At 43.4% G+C, this 20,127-nt stretch overlaps 1 protein-coding gene across 2 annotated transcripts in view; it reads right to left on the reverse strand.

Annotated features, from left to right (window-relative positions):
- MEGF11 (multiple EGF like domains 11) overlaps positions 1-20,127 on the reverse strand; it is a 247,273-nt gene that overhangs the window by 91,369 nt on the left and 135,777 nt on the right. For both annotated transcript variants that reach the window (XM_065411954.1, XM_065411955.1), the window contains exons 8-9: positions 15,717-15,929; positions 8,815-8,989 (exon numbers count right to left, since the gene is read on the reverse strand). In XM_065411954.1, coding sequence (XP_065268026.1) covers positions 8,815-8,989; positions 15,717-15,929 — 388 coding nt within the window. The remainder of the gene's footprint in view (positions 1-8,814; positions 8,990-15,716; positions 15,930-20,127) is intronic.

Here is a 20,127-nt window from a genome sequence, read left to right on the forward strand (position 1 = left end):
ATCCTCCAGATCATTAATGAAGATATTGAACAAAACCAGCCCCAGGACCAACCCTTGGGGCACTCTGCTTGATACCAGCTGCCAACTAGACATGGAGCCATTGATCACTACCCGTTGAGCCCGATGATCTAGCCAGCTTTCTATCCACCTTACAGTCCATTCATCCAGCCCATAGTTCTTTAACTTGCTGGCAAGAATACTGTGGGAGACTTTAGCAAAGCTTTTGATACGGTCAAGCAATAACATGTCCACTGCTTTCCCCTCATCCACAGAACCAGTTATCTCATCACAAAAGGCAATTAGGTTAGTCAGACGTGACTTGCCCTTGGTGAATCCATGCTGACTGTTCCTGATCACTTTCCTCTCCTCTAAGTGCTTCAGAATTGATTCCGTGAGGACCCGCTCCAGGATTTTTCCAGGGACTGAGGTGAGGCTGACTGGCCTGTAGTTCCCCGGATCCTCCTTCTTCCCTTTTTAAAAGATGGGCACTACATTAGCCTTTTTCCAGTCATCCGGGACCTCCCCCAATCGCCATGAGTTTTCAAAGATAATGGCCAATGGCTCTGCAATCACATCCACCAACTCCTTTAGCACCCTCGGATGCAGTGCATCCGGCCCCGTGGACTTGTGCTCGTCCAGCTTTTCTAAATAGTTCTGAACCACTTCTTTCTCCACAGAGGGCTGGTCACCTTCTCCCCATACTGTGCTGCCCAGTGCAGTAGTCTGGGAGCTGGCCTTGTTCGTGAAGACAGAGGCAAAAAAAGCATTGAGTACATTAGCTTTTTCCACATCTTCTGTCATTAGGTTGCCTCCCTCATTCAGTAAGGGGTCCACACTTTCCTTGACTTTCTTCTCGTTGCTAACATACCTGAAGAAACCCTTCTTGTTACTCTTAACAGGTCTTGCTAGCTGCAACTCCAAGTGTGATTTGGCCTTCCTGATTTCACTCTTGCATGCCTGAGCAATATTTTTATAGTCCTTCCTGGTCATTTGTCCAATCTTCCACTTCTTGTAAGCTTCTTTTTTTATGTTTAAGATCAGCAAGGATTTCACTGGATTTCACTCAACAAATTTGTGCTCTAGTCCCTCCATTGGTTCCCAGTGCACTTGTGCAACAAGTCTTGGGCATTGGTCCTAATCTTCAAAGCAATTAACAGGTCTGGTTCCAGCTACATTACAGACTGCATCTCCGTCTATGAAGCACCAAGACAAAAACAATTAACTGGGCAGTGCAGATCACTAAGCCCAGAACCAAGTGTGTGGGAGCTGGGGATAAAGCATTCTCAGTGGAGTGGACCTGGCTGTGGAACAAACTTCCAGACAAGGTCAGATTAATTCAGAGTGGACAATGTTAGCATCCTCCCTCTCATTCAGATCCATAACCTGGGCATCATCTTCGATGTGGCCTTCTCTCTAGACCCACACATCCACAATGTGTCTAAATCTTGTACTTCTTTCAGTACAATATCTATATCCACACATCTAAAACTCTTATCCAAGTCTTTGCTACCATGCATGTCAACTAGTGAAACCTCCTTCTTTCTGGCCTTGACAAAAGCACCTTGGTTCCTCTAAAATCCATTCAAAACACTGCAGCCAAAAATCATCTGCCTCGCTCATTGGTTTGATCATGTTACTCCTCTGTTTGCATCTCTCCATTGGCTCCCCTCCCCCTTCCACCACCGCAAATTGGTCTTCACTTTTATAGTCCTTCATGGGTTACCCCTGTCTCACATATGATCCCTGTCTCTTAACTTCCTGGGTAGCTGAGATAGTGGAGATGGGTTCAGATAGGCACTCCTTCGCTGTGGCAAGATAACAAGCCACAGCTGACAACAATGCCCAGCAAAAGAGGCAGAATACAGGAGAGGTCACAAAATGCCCCATTTTGTAGCCTCACTCCACCTCAGACAGTTAATCCCCCTAGGGACAGTTATAGGACTATAAGGGAAGAAAACAAAGGAGGGGCAATAAATGGCATGTTGAAAAAACATCCGGGGAGGAGAAAGAGTGCAAAGGCTGATGGTATAAAGCCAGGTTGCTTCCTTATCATGCTCCAAGCTCAGACTCTGGCCACACAAAGTCCTTTTTATTTTAGGGACCTTGATGCAGGGTGTTCTTTTTGGTCTTGCAACTGATTATTGATTCAGCCACACCTTGCTAGCACTTGAGCAAAAAGCCACATGTGCAGCCTCTCTGTCGGCGGTTGCCACTACTACTAGCTGTTCACCTTCATTCTGAAGCAGTGGATTATGAATACAAATGGGCAAGCAGAAAATGCAACTTGTTTGTGCCATTATGTAATTCGTGAAATAAGACTGGGCAAACTATTTTTGTTGCCTGTAATATTCCAGTTGATTCGACAATCGCTGTGCCACAAAACCTTCCCCGCCCCCACCAGCCAGTAAAATTTATATTGGTGATTGGTAACGAAAACACCATGATAAAAGAGTTAAATTTATTTTATACTTATAAATGAAAAGAGCTGTTCACAAAGGGGGGTAACAGATATGCTCGGTAAATCAAGGATAAAAGGAGAGAGGCTCTATTGAAGATTTTCCCCCCTCTTTTTTTTTTTTAAATCTTTTGATGAGGTGCCCTGTTGCTCTGAGATGAGCTTCCACTGAAGTACTTTTAGAATTGCCTCAAAGAGAAACTGATAATTTAAATGAATTAAAGACCCCAAAACAGATCCACTATCTCAACCCCAGGATCATTTTTCATAACAAGAATCCTGTGAAGTTTATAAAATACCTTTACTACTGAATCAAGGGTTTATAAGACCATGAAGAATCTCATTCATTTGCCAATATGCTTCTGAAATGGTGAAGGATGGTACATTTATAATAAAGATGAAAGCAAATATGTGGAAGAATGTGATTCTTCTGATTCATGAGTGTTAGAGAAAGCATTGGCCCTTTAAATTCCTCCTGATCTGCATGGGATTTCTACCCTGCTTGGTAAATTCAGCTGAAGAACACTAAGTTTCTGTAAGATGCTCCCTTCCTTCAAGGAGGAGGAAATTTTAAAGGGCCAGAACTGGAGAGTGGGTACCAGACGTAGTTCTGTTTTGCAGAAAAAGTATGAGGGAGATTTGGTGTAGGTTGAGATAGTTACACCACATAATGCAGGGTGACAAGACATGAACCAACATTCAGGATAGAAAGACAGTCACTTTCTGTACGTGCATCTACACAGTCAAGGTAAAAATACCAAGGATGTTCTTATTTGACCCTCTCTACCATGCATCGTTGCTAATTTAAGTTAAATTCTGGCACAATGCATCTCTTCCCCCCAATTCTTTCCAGGAGGTTACTATCTTCACTATTGTGGTCCCAAGACTCTTTGCTCTCAGGCCAAAGTGATGGGTGAATAAGGGCTGCAGATGAACGAATGGCTTTCCTCTCTTTTGTGTATTCCCTTCAAGGATCCAGGAACAGATGTTGTGTGCCAGAGTCCAGAGGGAACACTCAAAAGACCACTTCAGTACCCCGAAGGCCCACTTCAGTCCCCCTTTACAGATTTAGAATGTGAAAAAAGGTAGTTGGCGGTTTTATTCATTTTGGTGTGGGCTGTGCGGGCCTATCTGTTTCTTTTACAGGAGCTGAAAACTGGCCAGAGATTTTTGTTTGTGTTAACTGATAGATTATTTGTTAGGTTTGTTCTGTATATTGTAGTAGATTTCTATTTAATTATATTATACAGTGTCTACCCTGTTATTTATGGTGTGTTATAGCGGACAGATTCTACTCCAAACATGTGCAGAAATGTATATGTAAACTCAAAGGCTGAATTTGTTTCTCAGTGGTGGACCAAGTATTGCATTCAGAAACTACAACTTAACACACAAAATTAAGGATTCAGACACACTTGGGTCCAAAGTCCTCAAAACTTGAAGTCCTTCTGCAGACAAAATCCCCATTGAGCTCAATGGGAGTTACATACACATAAGGGCTTAAAGATCAGGATAGAATCTAAGGACATCCCTTTATTAATATTTTTAAAATCCAAAATATTTGATGGAGTAATAACAAAAGATTCAAATGACTATAGATGCATAATACAGGGTCATAACTGGGCAAGCCTAAAGGACTCAGAGGGATATTCCAAAAGAAAAGTCATCTCTTATAAAGAGATCATTATTTTTATAGTTTCCATCCCTTTCCTTACCTTATAATACAGGGATGGGCCTGTATCAGAACTACCAATATAGTCAAGAAAAAGAAGTGTCAGAATGAATTCTTTCATTTCGGTGATGAAGTGCTAGCTTTGCTTGCCAGCATGCAGGGTTCAATAAAAATAGACAGGTCTTCAAAAAACTGCAGCATAAATAGATGAAACCTTTAAAGTAATATAAGTTCTGTCATCCAGATATGAAATATAGACTTTGCGCACCCACCGAAGTAAAAGCTGACCAAACACTCCATCTACAAGTGTTAAAGTTTGCTGAAATTGTCTTAGCCTGAGAAATGTTCTTATGCCGTATCTCCTTACAACACCAGATAGCAAAAAAGAATCTGAAGGTAAATACGTTTTTCAAAGGAAAAACAAAACACCCACAAAGAAACAAAGGCATAAAGCCAAGTAAGATCTCAGTAGCTAGTTAACCATAGTTTCTCAGAGAGCTGCAATTATTTGCAGAATGGAGAGTGTGAATTTTCAGCCTGATTTCAGCAGCATATATAATGACTTGAGTAACTGGAAAGCTGATAGGTATGTGCTGGGGGTTGGTTTCAAGATTTCCTTGCGAGACAGAAGGTCAGGATTCCTGTGGTCTTCTGTCATATTTAATTCATATCCTCTGGCCTTCTTTGCCTCGTTTATTGAATTACAGAAATAAAATTCAGTGAACCAAAAACAAAAGAAGAAGGGTCAGGGCAAATCCTGACTTCACTTACACCCCAGTAGCACCATGGCCTTGCGTGGGCTTGTAACAGTGTAAGTGAGGGCAGAATCTGGCCTTTAGACTTTTGGAAAACAGACAAAATGCTAAAAACTTGGGAAGGGAGGACACAGCGAGTCAGTGTAAACCCTACTGCCACCTCCACAATTACTTTCAAGTCATTTATCACGAGGAATACAGAGTGACTTTCTATGGCAGGGGTGAGTGGGTGGAATTTCTACCAGTAGAGAAGTTTCCTCTGCTTTACAGTGGCTTCCTGTATGTGTTTATCAGATTCTTCCGTATCACTAGGGTGCATTCCCAATCTACAGGTACGGTTGGGGGAGGGCTTTTCAAATCCATGATTGGTGCTTAAGCAGCTCAGTAATCAGGGGCTGTCCTCATGCATGTTTATTAAAAGTGCCGCATACTAACTTCCCAGTGGGCTTGCTTGTCATTACAGTGCTCCACAGTTGTCTTAACGGCACAGCTGCGCCCCTCAGATCCCCTGCATAGGAGAGGCTCAGCAGCTGCAGGACCAATTACAGCCCCGATGTTGCTGGAGCAGCTGTGGAGCCAGCTCTGCAGCCAGCAGGGAGATGATTCTGTTCCCAACTCCCATGGATCCCCCATCACACAACCCACTTTCTGCTTGTACACTGGGGCCAAGATCGGAACTGAAATGTATTAATAATCATTTGTCTCCCCTACCCAATGCCCCATTACCTCAAAACAGACAAAAACACTTCCATTTGTATCATAAAGAAGCCACCGTCTGGGCCACCTCACCACATACACACGGTAACCTGCCGCCGCCGTCTGGGCCACCTCACCACATACACACGGTATCCTGCCGCCGCCGTCTGGGCCACCTCACCACATACACACGGTATCCTGCCGCCGCCGTCTGGGCCACCTCACCACATACACACGGTAACCTGCCGCCGCCGTCTGGGCCACCTCACCACATACACACAGTATCCTGCCGCCGCCGTCTGGGCCACCTCACCACATACACACGGTATCCTGCCGCCGCCGTCTGGGCCACCTCACCACATACACACGGTATCCTGCCGCCGCCGTCTGGGCCACCTCACCACATACACACGGTATCCTGCCGCCGCCGTCTGGGCCACCTCACCACATACACACGGTATCCTGCCACCACCGTCAGACAAAGTTCCTATCTGTTGAAATTTGCCATCTGCCCTATACATTAGCAGATGTGTAAAGATACGGATGTAGGCATGTCCTTGGTGGCTACATTTAATGTTTGGAACCACAGGACATCTGCAGGGCTAGAACCGATAGACTTCAGCACCACAGCACAGACTTCTACCTCTTGAGCTAACAGAATAATTCTGTCACTTTCAGAAGTAATTGGCTGTTATCTTCCATGCTAGCCATGAGACAGGGATGTGACACACACCTTACATGTGAGTTACATATTCATCTGAAGACTCGGTTGGCAATGGGCTAGATTCTGTTCTCACTTCCACCAATGTAAATCTGAACTCTGTTACACTAGTGCAAATCCACACTAAGCGAGGGAAGCAATTAACTCCAGTGAGTTATTCCTGGCAAGGTCAGGACTCAGTTAAACACAATTAGGAATATGGGAAAATTGCACAGATCAGTTAGGTTTTTCAGACATCCCTTAGGGCTGGTCTACACACAGTTTTTGTACCACTTCAACTATATTGGTCTAGAAACCAATATTGTTAAAGTGGTCTAATCCCCTAGTGAGGACACAGTTTTACTTACTGTACATTTGCAGAAACAAGCAATACCCCTACAGGCACCTTTAATACCAGCATTAGTCACTTTTTGGAGACATGTATGTGGAGATCTGGCAGCAGACTTTCATCCAAAATGTCCATCAAGGAAAATAAAGAGATAAAATGAGCTGAAACCCCATCCAAGATGTTTTAGCTGGCCAATATTTTACTTTGGCATTTGAATTTTTAGAAGTGGCACACCTAATAAATATTTTCAAAGCGATACTGTACGTTTTTATTTTAAAACTTAAAATCTGTTTAACTTCCAAAAATTTAGCAAACTGCTCACACGCATTTCAACTTATGGGATGGCTGTATTTCCACTTAAATACATTTAGCAAAGGTGACCAGATGCTTTGTGTTTTTAATGGCTTGTTCTAAGTCCCAACAAAATTTCCCAGTTTTGGCTGCATTCGCAGATGACTCATTTTGAAACCCTGCCCAGCTGCCCTGACACAGACGAGCCATGGCACAGTTAAAAAAACAGACCATCTGTGCAAGAGAAGTGGGTAGAGGGAGTTCTTTGCCAGGAAAAGGCCCTGCCATTTCTTGGTCACTACACTCTCTAGCTATCCAACAAACTGAAACGTTCTGGGTCCAACCTATCTGCCTTTCCAGCTATTGTACATTAAACAGCTTCCTATCTTACATGAGACCTTTTACCTTACCCTGCTATGGAAACTTCTGTTTAGATCCAATACTTTTGCAGAATGTCTGATTTTTATCTCACATTAATTCTTTGCAATTACATGTCACAATTGCTGCCCTCTGGGCTACAGCAACCAAGCTTCACATTAGGGGGAAAAAGCACGAAACAATTCATTTATGCCAACCCTGACTAATTAGTTCTGTCCAGTTCCATACCAGCAGCACTCTATTGTCTGTGCTGCCATGTGCCAGACACCCACATTCAGAAACACTCCATTCACACCCAGGGCTGCTGGAGTCCAAGGGCAAAATTCTGCTCTGACAGCTCCCCACTGCTCCGGCCAGAGCCGTGCATGCATACCTGGGGCTGAATCTGGTCTCAAGCCTCAGCCTGTCACTGAGATGATCTGCTTTGTGACATGAGAGGGTTCTGGCCCCACTGCATCTACAGCACGACCTGCAGGCTGCTCCATGGTGGAGCATTAATATTTGCTCCACACCCAGAAGATGGAATGTGCCGCAAAGCTAGTTCAGCGGGGGAAAGGGGTTCGAGGTGGGGAGAAAAGGTGGCTGAGATTCTGCCGAATCTTCCTTGCAGCCTATATTCTCTAGCATCTGAAAGAACTATTGTAACTTGATTCATCTGGCATGCGTATGAATGACAAATACACTTCAGAGGCAATAAATTAGCAATTTCAAGGCTTTACATCCCCTCATGGACTAATTGCCAGAGATTATAGTACATTATGAGAAAGCAATGATACTAATGCCTAAATATGCTTCAGTGACTATAGAGCTATCCTCAATAACCACGCTGCTTAAATGTCTGTGCAAGAAGCCTCTTCATTATGAGATTAAATATTATTTTGAAGCAAGGTTATAGGAATTTACTAGGCTTCATCTGTGCAGTAATGCAGTCTGGGAGCAATATATCTCACAATATATATTTTTACTAATAGGAAGAGTAAAGGATCCCAAAATATTTGTATGTTGTAAATCTGAATGGTATTCCTGGTAAGAAAGAGGATCTTTATTTTACAGTTGCTATTAGCATGCTGTGGGCCTGATTTCTCCCTCTTTCTTACACTGGTTTCACAGTGGTGGATAGACTCCTGATTTATTCCTGTGTTAATGAGTGGAGAATTAGGCTCCCTGGGCTATATTTTTCAAAATGCCTAAGCAAGTTAGGTGTCCAACAACCACTGACTCCCCACAGGAGTTAGGCACTTACCTTCCTTAAGCACTTTGGAAAATCCTACCCCACACGTCTAAAAATATATACTTCATTGAGACAACTGCTAAAAAGCAGACTGGGACTCCAATCCTGAGGCTCAACTCAGAACCTGCAGTAGGGGACAAAGGAGGCTTAAACCATCGCTGCACTCCCCCATTTCTGGAGACAGCAGCTGGGGATCATCAGAACAAAGGACCATGAGACCAAATTCCTCTTTTATTGTTTGCAGGCACCCCATGTTAAATACCCAGTTATTTCTGTCTCTCTCTCACCATATATCCTGGAGCACAGGTGCATTTTCCTGTCACACTACCACAATCTGCACCGTTCTGGCAAAGGCAGGTGAACTGGCAGCCTTCGCCATAGGATCCAGGAGGACAGGTGTCGTTGCAATAGAGTCCGGCCGAGCCAGCTTTACAGGTACATTCTCCAGAGAGTGGATGGCAGCTAATGAAGAAAGACAGGCGTTAGGGAGAGATACAGATGAATAAACAATCCTCTTTGTAAATAGCAATAACACCTTAAAGTAGAAAAATCCAAGTCAAATATCTGCCAGAGTTAGATTATAAATGACAAAAAAGCTAAAATTTGTTCAGGGCAGCTATAAAAGGCAGGAAATGAAGGAGACATGACGCCAACCTGTCACCGGCATTCAGAAACCTGCAAAGAGCAGAGGATTTCACACACCGTGGCGTTTGCTCTTCTCCCCCATTCAAATCAATGTGAGATTTGGCATAGACCTCAATGGAGGCCTCACATAAACGGCAGTATTTAGGCACAATATGGTCAGTTTAGGATGGGCAGGGGCTCGGAACAATTTGAAGGTAACAATAAACTAAAGGAGGAGGAGATCGCTGTGTAGTGATCAGAGAGGAAGGGAGCTCTGAACAGAATCCTTCCAAGCCTCCTGGCACAGAGGTGAGTGATGACAGAAAGGGCAGCTAAACTAGACACAGGGAAAGTAGATGGGGACATCTCTTCTCTCACAGAAAAGACCATGCCCGGAATCCTCAGCTACATCAAATGGGGCTCAGCAAAGCCACGGTCCTGAAGCTGTGCACAGGACTGGAATCAACGGGAGTCCTGTGACAAATTCTCCGCTGTGCAGAGAGGCAAGCCAGGGCCTCTGTGAGCGTGATACAACAGAACTCTCTAAGGTACCTGAATGCTGAATAGCGAGTGTTTCCACGAGCCATTAAGGGCCTGAATCCCATTTTCACTAAGGCCCCTTGGCACCCATCTGGCAGCAGAAAGGGGCCAAAGTATAAATAAAAATCAAGCTATAAGGGCCAGATTGTGCCTGGTCCTCATACAGGTCCCAAGGTGGGTAAGGGACAAGCATCCTTCTTCCCTTTGTCCCTGCATGCCTCCCCCACCCACACACACACACCATGGAGCAGCCAGTGGGCACCCCCTTGTGCTTCCCCCCCCACTTCCTCCTCTCTGTGCAGAAACTGCTCCCTTCTAGCTCCCCCCATCACCTTGCTGCTCCTCTACACTGACCAGTGAAGCCAGCTGGATGCAGAAGGTGTTACATGCTCCAGGGGATGAGCTTCTCCTGGGTGCTGGGGTACTCAGGGAAGCACTATTCTCAATCTGGGCCTCTGCACCATAAGACTGTGGTGCCTTAATGGCACCATCTGGCCCTCGGGTAGAGAGAAGAGGAATAACTTTGCGACAAGTGGGGATTTCCTCTCCTATTCTCGAACATAAAATCTATAAAGAGAGAGAACATCCTAGGAATCTTTTTCCTGGTTCCTACCAATCCAGACTCTATTTACTGTTTATAGTTACTTGTTGGCATGGCTTGATTGAATGGGTTTCTTCGTAGCTAAACCATTAATACACCCTCTATGTTCATTTGAAAGGTAACCTCATAAAGCCTGGCTTGTGAGCCTATTTTATGCACTCATTGGTAGAAGAGATTAGTCACATATTGTTGTGACTAAGAATCACCACATTTTGCGACTGTCATATGTTTCATCATAAATAGTGTTTTACTGACTAATTAAAACAATTCATCAGCCTAATGAACCACCAGCCATGAAATTCTTCTGACAAAGCATCCCCTGAAATGATGGTTGCTCACGCAGCACCTCTTAACATTTAGATAAAAATAATAAAAGCTCATTTTTTCTCCCTGTGCATCTATTCATCATTATCTAATGGGAGCAGAAAGCCAAACATTAAAGGAATATTTCTGGAAAGGATTTTTTTTTTTTGTTTCTTTGGTTTTGTTTCTACTGCACGTATTATAGGGTTTCACCGGTGCGGCATCTGTTGTCTAAATTAAATCTTTCAAAAATAATATATGATCACAGCAGTTTGAATCAGTCTATGACAATTCAATTGAAAATACTCTACCCCGTAAGCATTTCTACTTGAAGGCTGGCTCTTTTATCAAATAGGACAGCTTTTTTGCATGGGATGCAGGCTATTTATTAAGGGCAAAATTCATCCTAACACCCGCAACAAAACTAGAGTAAACTGGCATTGTGCAGGGAGCGGCAAAAGAGTTGGGGGAATGGAATCCACCCCCAGGTCCACTAGCAGGTATGTGGAAGCACTGTCACCCCTCCATGGATCCAATTCCACTTCCAGACTGGAAGAGGGCAACGATCTTGCACATGCCCGACAGAAGCTTGTGGCCTCTAGATTCACATAATCAGCCTTTTCTTCCAAAGTCCAAGCATACTAGAGGAATGAGACTGTTTTTTTCCCTCAGGCCCGGCACTCGTATTTCTTAGGATTCTTCGAAAGGTATGTCCTGTATGTTCCATTAAAGAGTGCTGCTACCAGAGAACCAGGAAAATCCTCTAATAAAACTGAGCTTTATGGTATCTTTTTTATATTCTGTGGAAGTAGAAACAGTAGGTGAACATCCCACAGAGATACAGTGCACTGAAACATAACATTAATCTTTGATAGCCAGGTTGTATTGATGGACAGCCTTACTCGTGGACTTAGATTGGCTCTATGCCAGAAGTCAGAAAACCTGAGTTCTCTTCCTGATTCTGCCAAGACCTTGGTCAAGTCACATACCCTCGCTCTGCATCTCAGTTTTTCCACCTGTAAAATGGGATGATGATGCCCTTTGAGATTTGTAATTGATAGCCCCATACAAGTATTGAGATATTATTGCTGAGACTCTGGTACTTGTGAACTATACCACTGCATTCTAATGTCAGTAGAGTTACATAATAATCTAAATGAAGCCCCTTGTCATGAAAACAGAGAGAGATTTAGGAATCTCCTTTTCTGTTTCTTCTTCTTTGTGATCACCATTCTGTAAAAATCCAGTCCATGTGTAAACTTTTTAGGGTACGTCTACTCCGCAATCATGGGGTGCGACTGCAACTCGTGTAGACAAAGCCCAGCTAGCGTTAATCTAGCCGGCAGAGCAGTGAAGGCAGAGAAGCATTGGCTTCAGCATGGGTTAGTAATTACTCAGGGTTCCAGGTGGGCTCGGACATGTGGGCTGAAGCACAAGGAGTCCTAGTCCCCTTCTTGCTCTGCCTTTGCTGGTGGGGACAAAACGTCTGCCGCTGGCCCATGCTAGCAGAAAACTGCTAATCCCCGTCGCTGGCTCAGCTGCATTGGCCAGCAAGTTGGGGAGATGAAGCCAAGATTTCGCCCATCTGCTGGGCATAAGGGAGTAAAGCCTTTTGTACTCTTGCACACCTGCTCTCAGTGTCCAGGTAGACACTGGGCAGGAGTGGGGTTCTTACACCTTTACATTCCTCTGCCTCCTTGGGTATACAGTTCAAGTCACAATTGAGCCCTTTGTACTTAGTGCTGGGATTGGCTGAAACCCTGTATGGGAGTTCCCAGAATGCCTTGGTGCAGGAATTATTGGGCCTTTGTTATGCAGGAGGCCAGACTAGATTATCATGATGGGCCCCTCAGGTTTTATAATCTCCGATTCTATGGAAAGCTGATCTTGTATTTCAAATCATGTTCTTCCCGCCTCCCCCCAAAAAGCTACAGTTTAAGCTAGTTGTCCAAGGACTGAACTGAACAGGACAAAACGATTGACAGAAAAAGAAGCCGGCCTCTCCCATCCATCCTATCCAGTGGCTAATAACATTATCCCAGATTGTTAAGGTCTCAAAACAAACTAGCCATCAGCTTTTAATGGCAGTTTTGGAAAGCAGATGGCTGTCAGAAACTGAGTCACTTTGGAAGCCAGCAGCCCCAGGAGAGATAAAATCTGGGTAAGGAATGCACTACATGGGACCAAGTAGAAAGTCTGTACAAAGAGTTGTTCAAAATATGGAATGTCTTTGGAGAAGGTCATTTCCTATCAGCTCAGACACTCCTTGGCTCAGAAATTGGCAGGATTCTGTAGAGTTCATTGAAAAGTGGAAGGCTGAAATACCAGGATGAATGAAAGAACATTTACAGCTCTACAGCTTGCTGGTATCTCTCTGTTCCACAACAGTGGTGATAAGATGCAGGGGAAAGACAGATTTTTATCAATGGAGAGACTAGACTCATTTATTAAGGAGAGCGAGATACCATCTTGAGCAGACGCTGCTGCAGGTGAAGCTGATGGGGCAGAGATGGAAGGAAAGGCATCGGAAGCACTGGCTGGGCAGCAACCCAGAGCAGATCAGCTGTAGAAAGTAACTAACTATTACAGGGGATCAAAGCTAAGAGGGGCCTCGATCCACCAACATTTCGAGTCTCTCTAAAAACACGTGCCCTAACCCTCCTTGACACACTGTTCATCCTAGCCCGTCCCCACGCAATGCAGGTTCTTCCAGCCAGCCCAACCAGCCACCCCGAAAGAATCTTCTTTCTACTCCCTCAGAGTGTGTTCATCTTTCTTACACTCCTGCCTGAGTCCTTCATCTTCCTCCATGGGCAGTGGGTGAACTCCCCATTCGGTGAGGATAGCCCCCTGGCCCCGACCCTTCTGCCTGAGCCGCCCCCACCCCCGCGGCCGGAGGAGCCCCGGCCCGCCCGCTGGCTGGCCCCAGCCATGCGGGCCAGCCCCAGCACCAGGCCGGCCCAACCCCTGGGCTGCCGGCCAGCTGGCTGGCCCGAGCACCATGTTGCCGGCCAGCCCGACCACTGGGGCCCCTGGACGCTGGCCTGAGCCCTTAGGGGAGAGGGAGAGCGAGGGCAGGGCCTTGGGGCGCAGACACGGCCTAGATTGGGGAGGCTTAGCCTCCCCTGGCCTACGATACCCGCCGCCCATGTCTTCCTCCCAAGTGAGACAGTCCTGACCACTCCAGCCGGCAACTGAGCCAACAGCAATCAAGCGGGCCTGCACTTGTTCTGCCTCACTACTACACTCAGCCCTCCTCTGAATAAGGATCTGGCCTTAACCCGCCGTGTCTAACTCTCAGCTATACACTCCTAGCACTCTTATTCACTGCAGTGGCTTCCATGGTGTTCTATAAAATACTTGTGAGCCTTGTCTTAGCAGGTGCAGAGTCTCCTCAGAGGCAAACCACGCAGTGCAAGCAACTATTTCACTGGGGAGAACACACCTGTAATTGTTGCTCTGCTCAAAACGATGGGGTTTTTAAGTCACCCATAGTTGCTAAAGTAAAAGTGCCAAATCTTAATGTCGCAAAGTCTTAACACTCACAATTGAGCTATTCCACATGAAAGATCACCCGACTGTTTTCCAGATTGATACAGTCTATGTCAAACACAGCAGCAAATTTGCCTGAAGTATTTTTATATGTGTGCAAGAATTTAGTTGTGCCGCTTACATATATAATTAAGGAGTAAGGATCTGTGTCTTAGCAGGCTGCAAGATTGCAATGTAGGTCTGTCAGCAGCAGCAGTCAGGTCTCCACCAGTCTGGTTTAAAATTGAAGAATGTCTATATCAAGGGCACATCTGCTTGAGCATCAATTATCCCTACCTCTTTATGAAACCTACAAAACCCTGGCCTGGCTGTGAATGTTTAACGGTAAAGGATGGGACATCAGGAATCAGAGCAGGAGGGGGAGTAAAAATATCCCTTTCATTTATCAATCCAAGCCCCTACATTATCCCGTTCTATTGTTGCCTGGTAGAAAAGTGTCAACATACAATGGCGTTAGTCTGGCAGATGAAGAGCCCAATTCTGAGCACTTCCTGCTAGGTGTTCAGTAACTCACTGAAATCAACTGGGAGCAACAGGCACTCAGCATCTTGCAGGAATTTAGTGATCAGAACCTCGCAGGATTGGGTCTTAAATGAAGCAAAAAGGAATAAAAAATTAAGATCTGACCTTTTCAGTGAGGTTTATTCCATTTCAGGTACCCTTCCCTGATAATTATTTTCTTGAATATTTTACACATGCACGTACTAAACGAAGAGCAAAAATAGGCACATATGAGAAGGGGAGATAAGTCTATTTTGACAATGTTGACTTCGTTAAGAGTGCTGGAGAGTGACTGGGGGATATTGATTTACGTCTATTTATACATCTGCCTCAAGTGTTTTCAACAAGGTAATTTGCCATGAGACATAAGATGAAGCAAATTAGATTTCATTTTGCAACTGTGTTTGGAGTGCGTAGCCTCAACAAGAAATTCCATGTCATAAGCCGAGTCTGAGAGATGGAAGTTAGTAAAAAAATTCTGTTTTTTGAACTTCTGACCGTTTTTGTTTTTAAATAAAAAATACAAAATACTTTTACTGAAAATTTAAAAATGAAGTGTTCAGCATCATGGTGTTATCCATCCAATCTTTGCAAAGTTTTTATCCTTCTGATGCTTTATGTGATGATAAAACATGTTGTGGTCGGCATCCTTTCGTCTGCGAGAGACGGTGAGAATTGCAGCCTATGATACAGATGGTTTGCAATGTCTATAAAAGGGGTAGGCATAGCCATAAAGGGCCTCATATTACAGTCTTTACTTGTGCGACTAATCCTGACTTACACAAGTAAGGGTTACCGGATTGGGACATAGATCAGAATGTGCAGGACTTCAGTGGGACTACTTGTCTTCCTAAAGTTAGACCCGCACTTAAGTCTTGTGCTGAACTGGGACTTAAGATTCCAAGCCTGTAGACACTCAAATCAAAGAAATAATTCACAGGCGTTGGATTGGACCCTAAGGAAAACTGCTGGGAGAAAGGGATGGAGTCAAATACAGATTTTTTTCCTCAATGCTTTCTTATTTGTATCTATTAGTCCTGCTACTAGTAGAAAGTATGATGTACATACCTGAGAGTGTTGTTAATATTACAAGGACATTTCTTGTGGCATTTTAGGCCATAAAGCCCTTCTGGACACATTCTTTCTTGGCAACGAATCCCTTTAAACCCAGGGTCGCACATACATGCTCCGTTTACGTGGTAACACTTTGCACCATTTTGACAGTCACATTTTTGAGTGCACTGAAAGCCATATGTCCCAATAGGACACTCCTCTTGACACCTGCAAAGAAATATGTGAGATCTGATGAAGGCCAAATGCTAAAGAGAGGCTAGTCCATTTATGACTTTTCCAAGGAAATATTTTGGCTGATATATTAAGCATAAAATCATACCTCATTTATTTAAGTAATGTACTGAACAAATGAAATCATTGAGGTGATGTGTTATCTTGAGCATGTAAATTGCTGCTAACCTAAAGTGTATTTAATCTTTGTCCAATTAAATTTCACAGTATTTACACTAGTGTTAACAAAGTGACTGCGCTATCACTTCCTCAATAATTACATTCAGAAAGCATGAACAATTTGATACACAATTAGCTACTTTCTTGAAAGAAAGTCATCTATATTTGCTTTCTTCTAATTTTCAAAGCACTACACACTTCCTTAAATGTGTACCATACACTTGGAATGCTAATCAGGGCTGAAAAATAAGCATGATCAATTAAGCAATCTTAAGAAAAATGTGCTACAACAAAGAATGGTTTTATTTTCCCTTTATGCTGCTTTTGCACCTGTTTTATACCAAAAGTGAATCTGGCCCCTTGTCTTGTTGCATATGTACTGTCTATCGACAGTAGTTTGAACCTAAAATCCTCTTTTCATTTATTATTACAGGGATGGTCACTAGCACAAAAGCTCAGACAGACAGTTTTCACCCTCAGTGTAGTTTCTTCTCCAGAATTAACAACATTTGTAATAACTGATACACACAAAAATAGAACCCTATGAACAGTATATACAGATAGTTTTTAACTGCACCTTGCCTGTAATATTTCAAATATTTCCCTACTGGATGATTTATGAAATGTTGGGGCAATACATTCTGAACAGTCTGTTTCACAGTGCTGTACAAAGCAATCCAAGAGATCCCATTTCCTACTTGAAAGGTTTTTTGCTGCCCCAAGCTCAGAGAGCGCAATTGTCCAAGAAAAAAAAAGGGGGGGGGCCGCAACAGCCCAGAATGCCGCCCCCTGGAATTGTGCCGCCCCCAGCACGTGCTTGCTTTGCAGGAGCCTAGAGCTGGTCCTGAATAAAAGTCCTAGAAAATGGAACTGTTTCTGTGCCTGGTGCAACTTGATGGGTTCCGAATTTTACAAGGTATTAGTACCTCAGTTTACATGATTCATCACGAAGCACAGCTATGCTTTATTCATTTAAAAACCCAACTCCCTTATCTCATGGATACCAGATATTGGAAATAGCCTATCAGCATTAATTTAATCCCATGCATTGACTAAAATGTATACTGTAAATGCAGTGGAGAGAGGTCAGTGTTAAATGTCTTTCTGCGGGTCATTTCACAGCCGGCATGTGAGACTTAATAGGTAAAAGATTAAGGTACAACGCCAGCCTAGCAAATTGAAATGAACACGCTCAGTATTTAAGAGGAGAAATCACGGCTGCAGCCTCAGATGAAGATGTTTTACTAAAAATAAACAAATAACGTAAAGTTAAAAAGCCCAGCTAGTGATTGAATTGCAGCATATTTCAGCCTGGTTGTTGTTGCACTGTTCAAGTTCAGACTTGGGATCCAAAGTTGGAGGAACATGTGGAAAAAATGGCAGTGAAAGAACTCTGAAGAGTCACCCTGAGCTAACTATTGGCTGCTAGCTTTGCTGTCCTCAGTGTAGTCCAACTGCGGAGTAATAGCCAACAAGGAATAATGGGAATAGGACTGAAACACTTAAAACAAATGAAATGCAATGAATGTATTAAGATGTCTTATGTTTCCACTGCCACATGCAGCTCTACTAGTGAGCAGGAGACTACTGTACTCCACAAGATGAATGTACAGTCGATGGTGCACTATATCATTCTATATTTATAGAAGATGAAGCATTACATAGAAGGAAAAAAAGCATCTGGAAATGAAATATTGACGACCTAATCCATTTACATAATTAGCCATTTTCTACTAACAATTTAACCAACTTATTTATTTGGAGATCAAGCAGCTACTGCTAATGAATTTTATACGAAGAATACTAATAACGATTCCTCTGGAATATAAGGATAATCACAGCAGGAATTAGCTTTCTACTGAAACATCCTTCCTTAGCAACATATCAATCTAATGTGTCCATAACACCATTAACAACCAGATACATTGCTCAATTAAATTACAAAATGAGCTGCTAAGCCCTAGTTGTGTTTCTTGTTTAATTTACATTGCTTTCTGCCTATCTGGGGAGACTCGCATTATAATATCTACTGAACTTTAATATGTTCTACAATTATTTGGGTTGGGATAATATGGCTGTCACCTGTAGAATTAATGGAAGCAATTTCACAAAATATTAAACATAAGACAGCCTGTTTAACAGAAGAAAATATTACAATCACCTACATTATTTTCCAATATTAGTGCTAGGAATGGTTCTTAGGGAAGAATAATGGCTCTGTTTTCTTTACAAGGATCACCTTTTGTACAATAGACAAAAGCTATCTGAAATACACTTAAAAACTGTGGAGATCACAGTTTTCATAGCTATGAAATATTTATACAAACAAAACAAGAGAATAGGTTTGCTTATTCTATCATAACAAATGTAGTATTTATCCTATTAAGATTCAATCTATCGGCTCGATGGCGAGATGGAAAACCCAGCTAAAATGCTAGGTTCACTTTTTTGTTGTTGTCAGCCATAGAATTTTCATACTTTTATGTCCAGCATCCAGTTGTGCTTTTGCTATTATTCCATTCAAATAATTTACAATACAGACATTTACATGGGCGCTTAAGTCATTTTAGTTCAGCACAAAGCTATCTGGAACTATCAATAGTGCTTGTCAATTTGCTGTAGGTAAGTAGTGTGGTCCCACTTCCCAGAAAGCAGGGAGTGAACAAAAAGTGACAATTACACTTCTACAGGCTTTTGTGTCTTAGGGTATGTCTACACTGCCGCGCTAGTTCGGCGGCTGGGGATCGAAGTTCCGGGTTCGATTTATCGCGTCTGGTGTGGACGCGATAAATCGAACCAGGAAGTGCTCGCCGTCGACTGCGGTACTCCAGCTAGACGAGAGGAGTACCGCGGAGTCGACGGGGGAGCCTGCCTGCCGCGTGTGGACCGCGTCTGAACCGCGGTAAGTTCGAAGTAAGGTATGTCGAATTCAGCTACGTTATTCACGTAGCTGAATTTGCGTACCTTACTTCGACTTGGGGGGTAAGTGTAGACCAAGCCTTAGTTAAGTCCACAAATATTTATCTAACTATCTGTCTTACAGGACTCCAAACTGTATATGGCTATTTACAGACAATTAAAAAGGGACATCGGCAGATAATCAAGATCTAGTAAAAATGATTTTACAATATCTAGTATTAATAGAAATATTCTCCTGATTTAAAAAAAAGTCAAAGAAAATATTGTTTTGTTTGGAAACGATATTCCCCTGCTGCGGCTGCAGTGTATGTTGTAGCATTATGATAGTATGAGACCCGGAAAGCAAAATGGACTATAGCCCTAAAATGAATCTGATTAGTTTGTCCCATTGTCCCAGCTGAGTGAAACCACAGCATTAATAGGTAACGGTAATTTAGGTTTCTTAAATATTAAGCCTGCTCCTGCTGCCATTAAAGTCAATGGGGGATTTACCATTAACTACACCGCTACCTCGATATAACGCGACCAGATATAACACGAATTCGGATATAACGCGGTAAAGTAGTGCTCCGGGGGGGTGGGGGTGGGGGGCTGAGCACTCCGGTGGATCAAAGCAAGTTCAATAGAACATGGTTTCACCTATAACACGGTAAGATTTTTTGGCTCCCGAGGACAGCGTTATATCGAGGTAGAGGTGTAGTTGTAGTTGACAACAGGTAAAAGAAGTGTGCCCACCTTAAGAACAAATTTTTACAGATGAAATCCCCACTGAAGTCAATCGCAAAACTCTTCAATCACTTCAGTGGGGCCAGGATTCTACCCACCGATAAGGTAATTCTTTGGGCTTCCCATAAACTTTCCGGGGTTCACCTAAACTGAAGGGTCTTTTAAATAGGGGGTGGGAATCTCCAGGCTGCTCCCAGCCTCTCCTGCTGCTAGAGAAGTTGAGTGTGAAAGTCTATGCATATTGGCTTTGAAAACAGATGAATCTCCTTTCCTCTTATTCTTCTCCTATTCCTGCTCCCTTTGGGATACCCTCACTTCCTCTTGACCCCCCTTCTTCTGTCCTTCGTGTCTATTTTGCTCCTCACAGCTC

This window comes from Emys orbicularis, chromosome 10 (genome assembly GCF_028017835.1).
Source record: "Emys orbicularis isolate rEmyOrb1 chromosome 10, rEmyOrb1.hap1, whole genome shotgun sequence".
In the NCBI taxonomy this organism is placed as follows: domain Eukaryota; kingdom Metazoa; phylum Chordata; order Testudines; family Emydidae; genus Emys; species Emys orbicularis.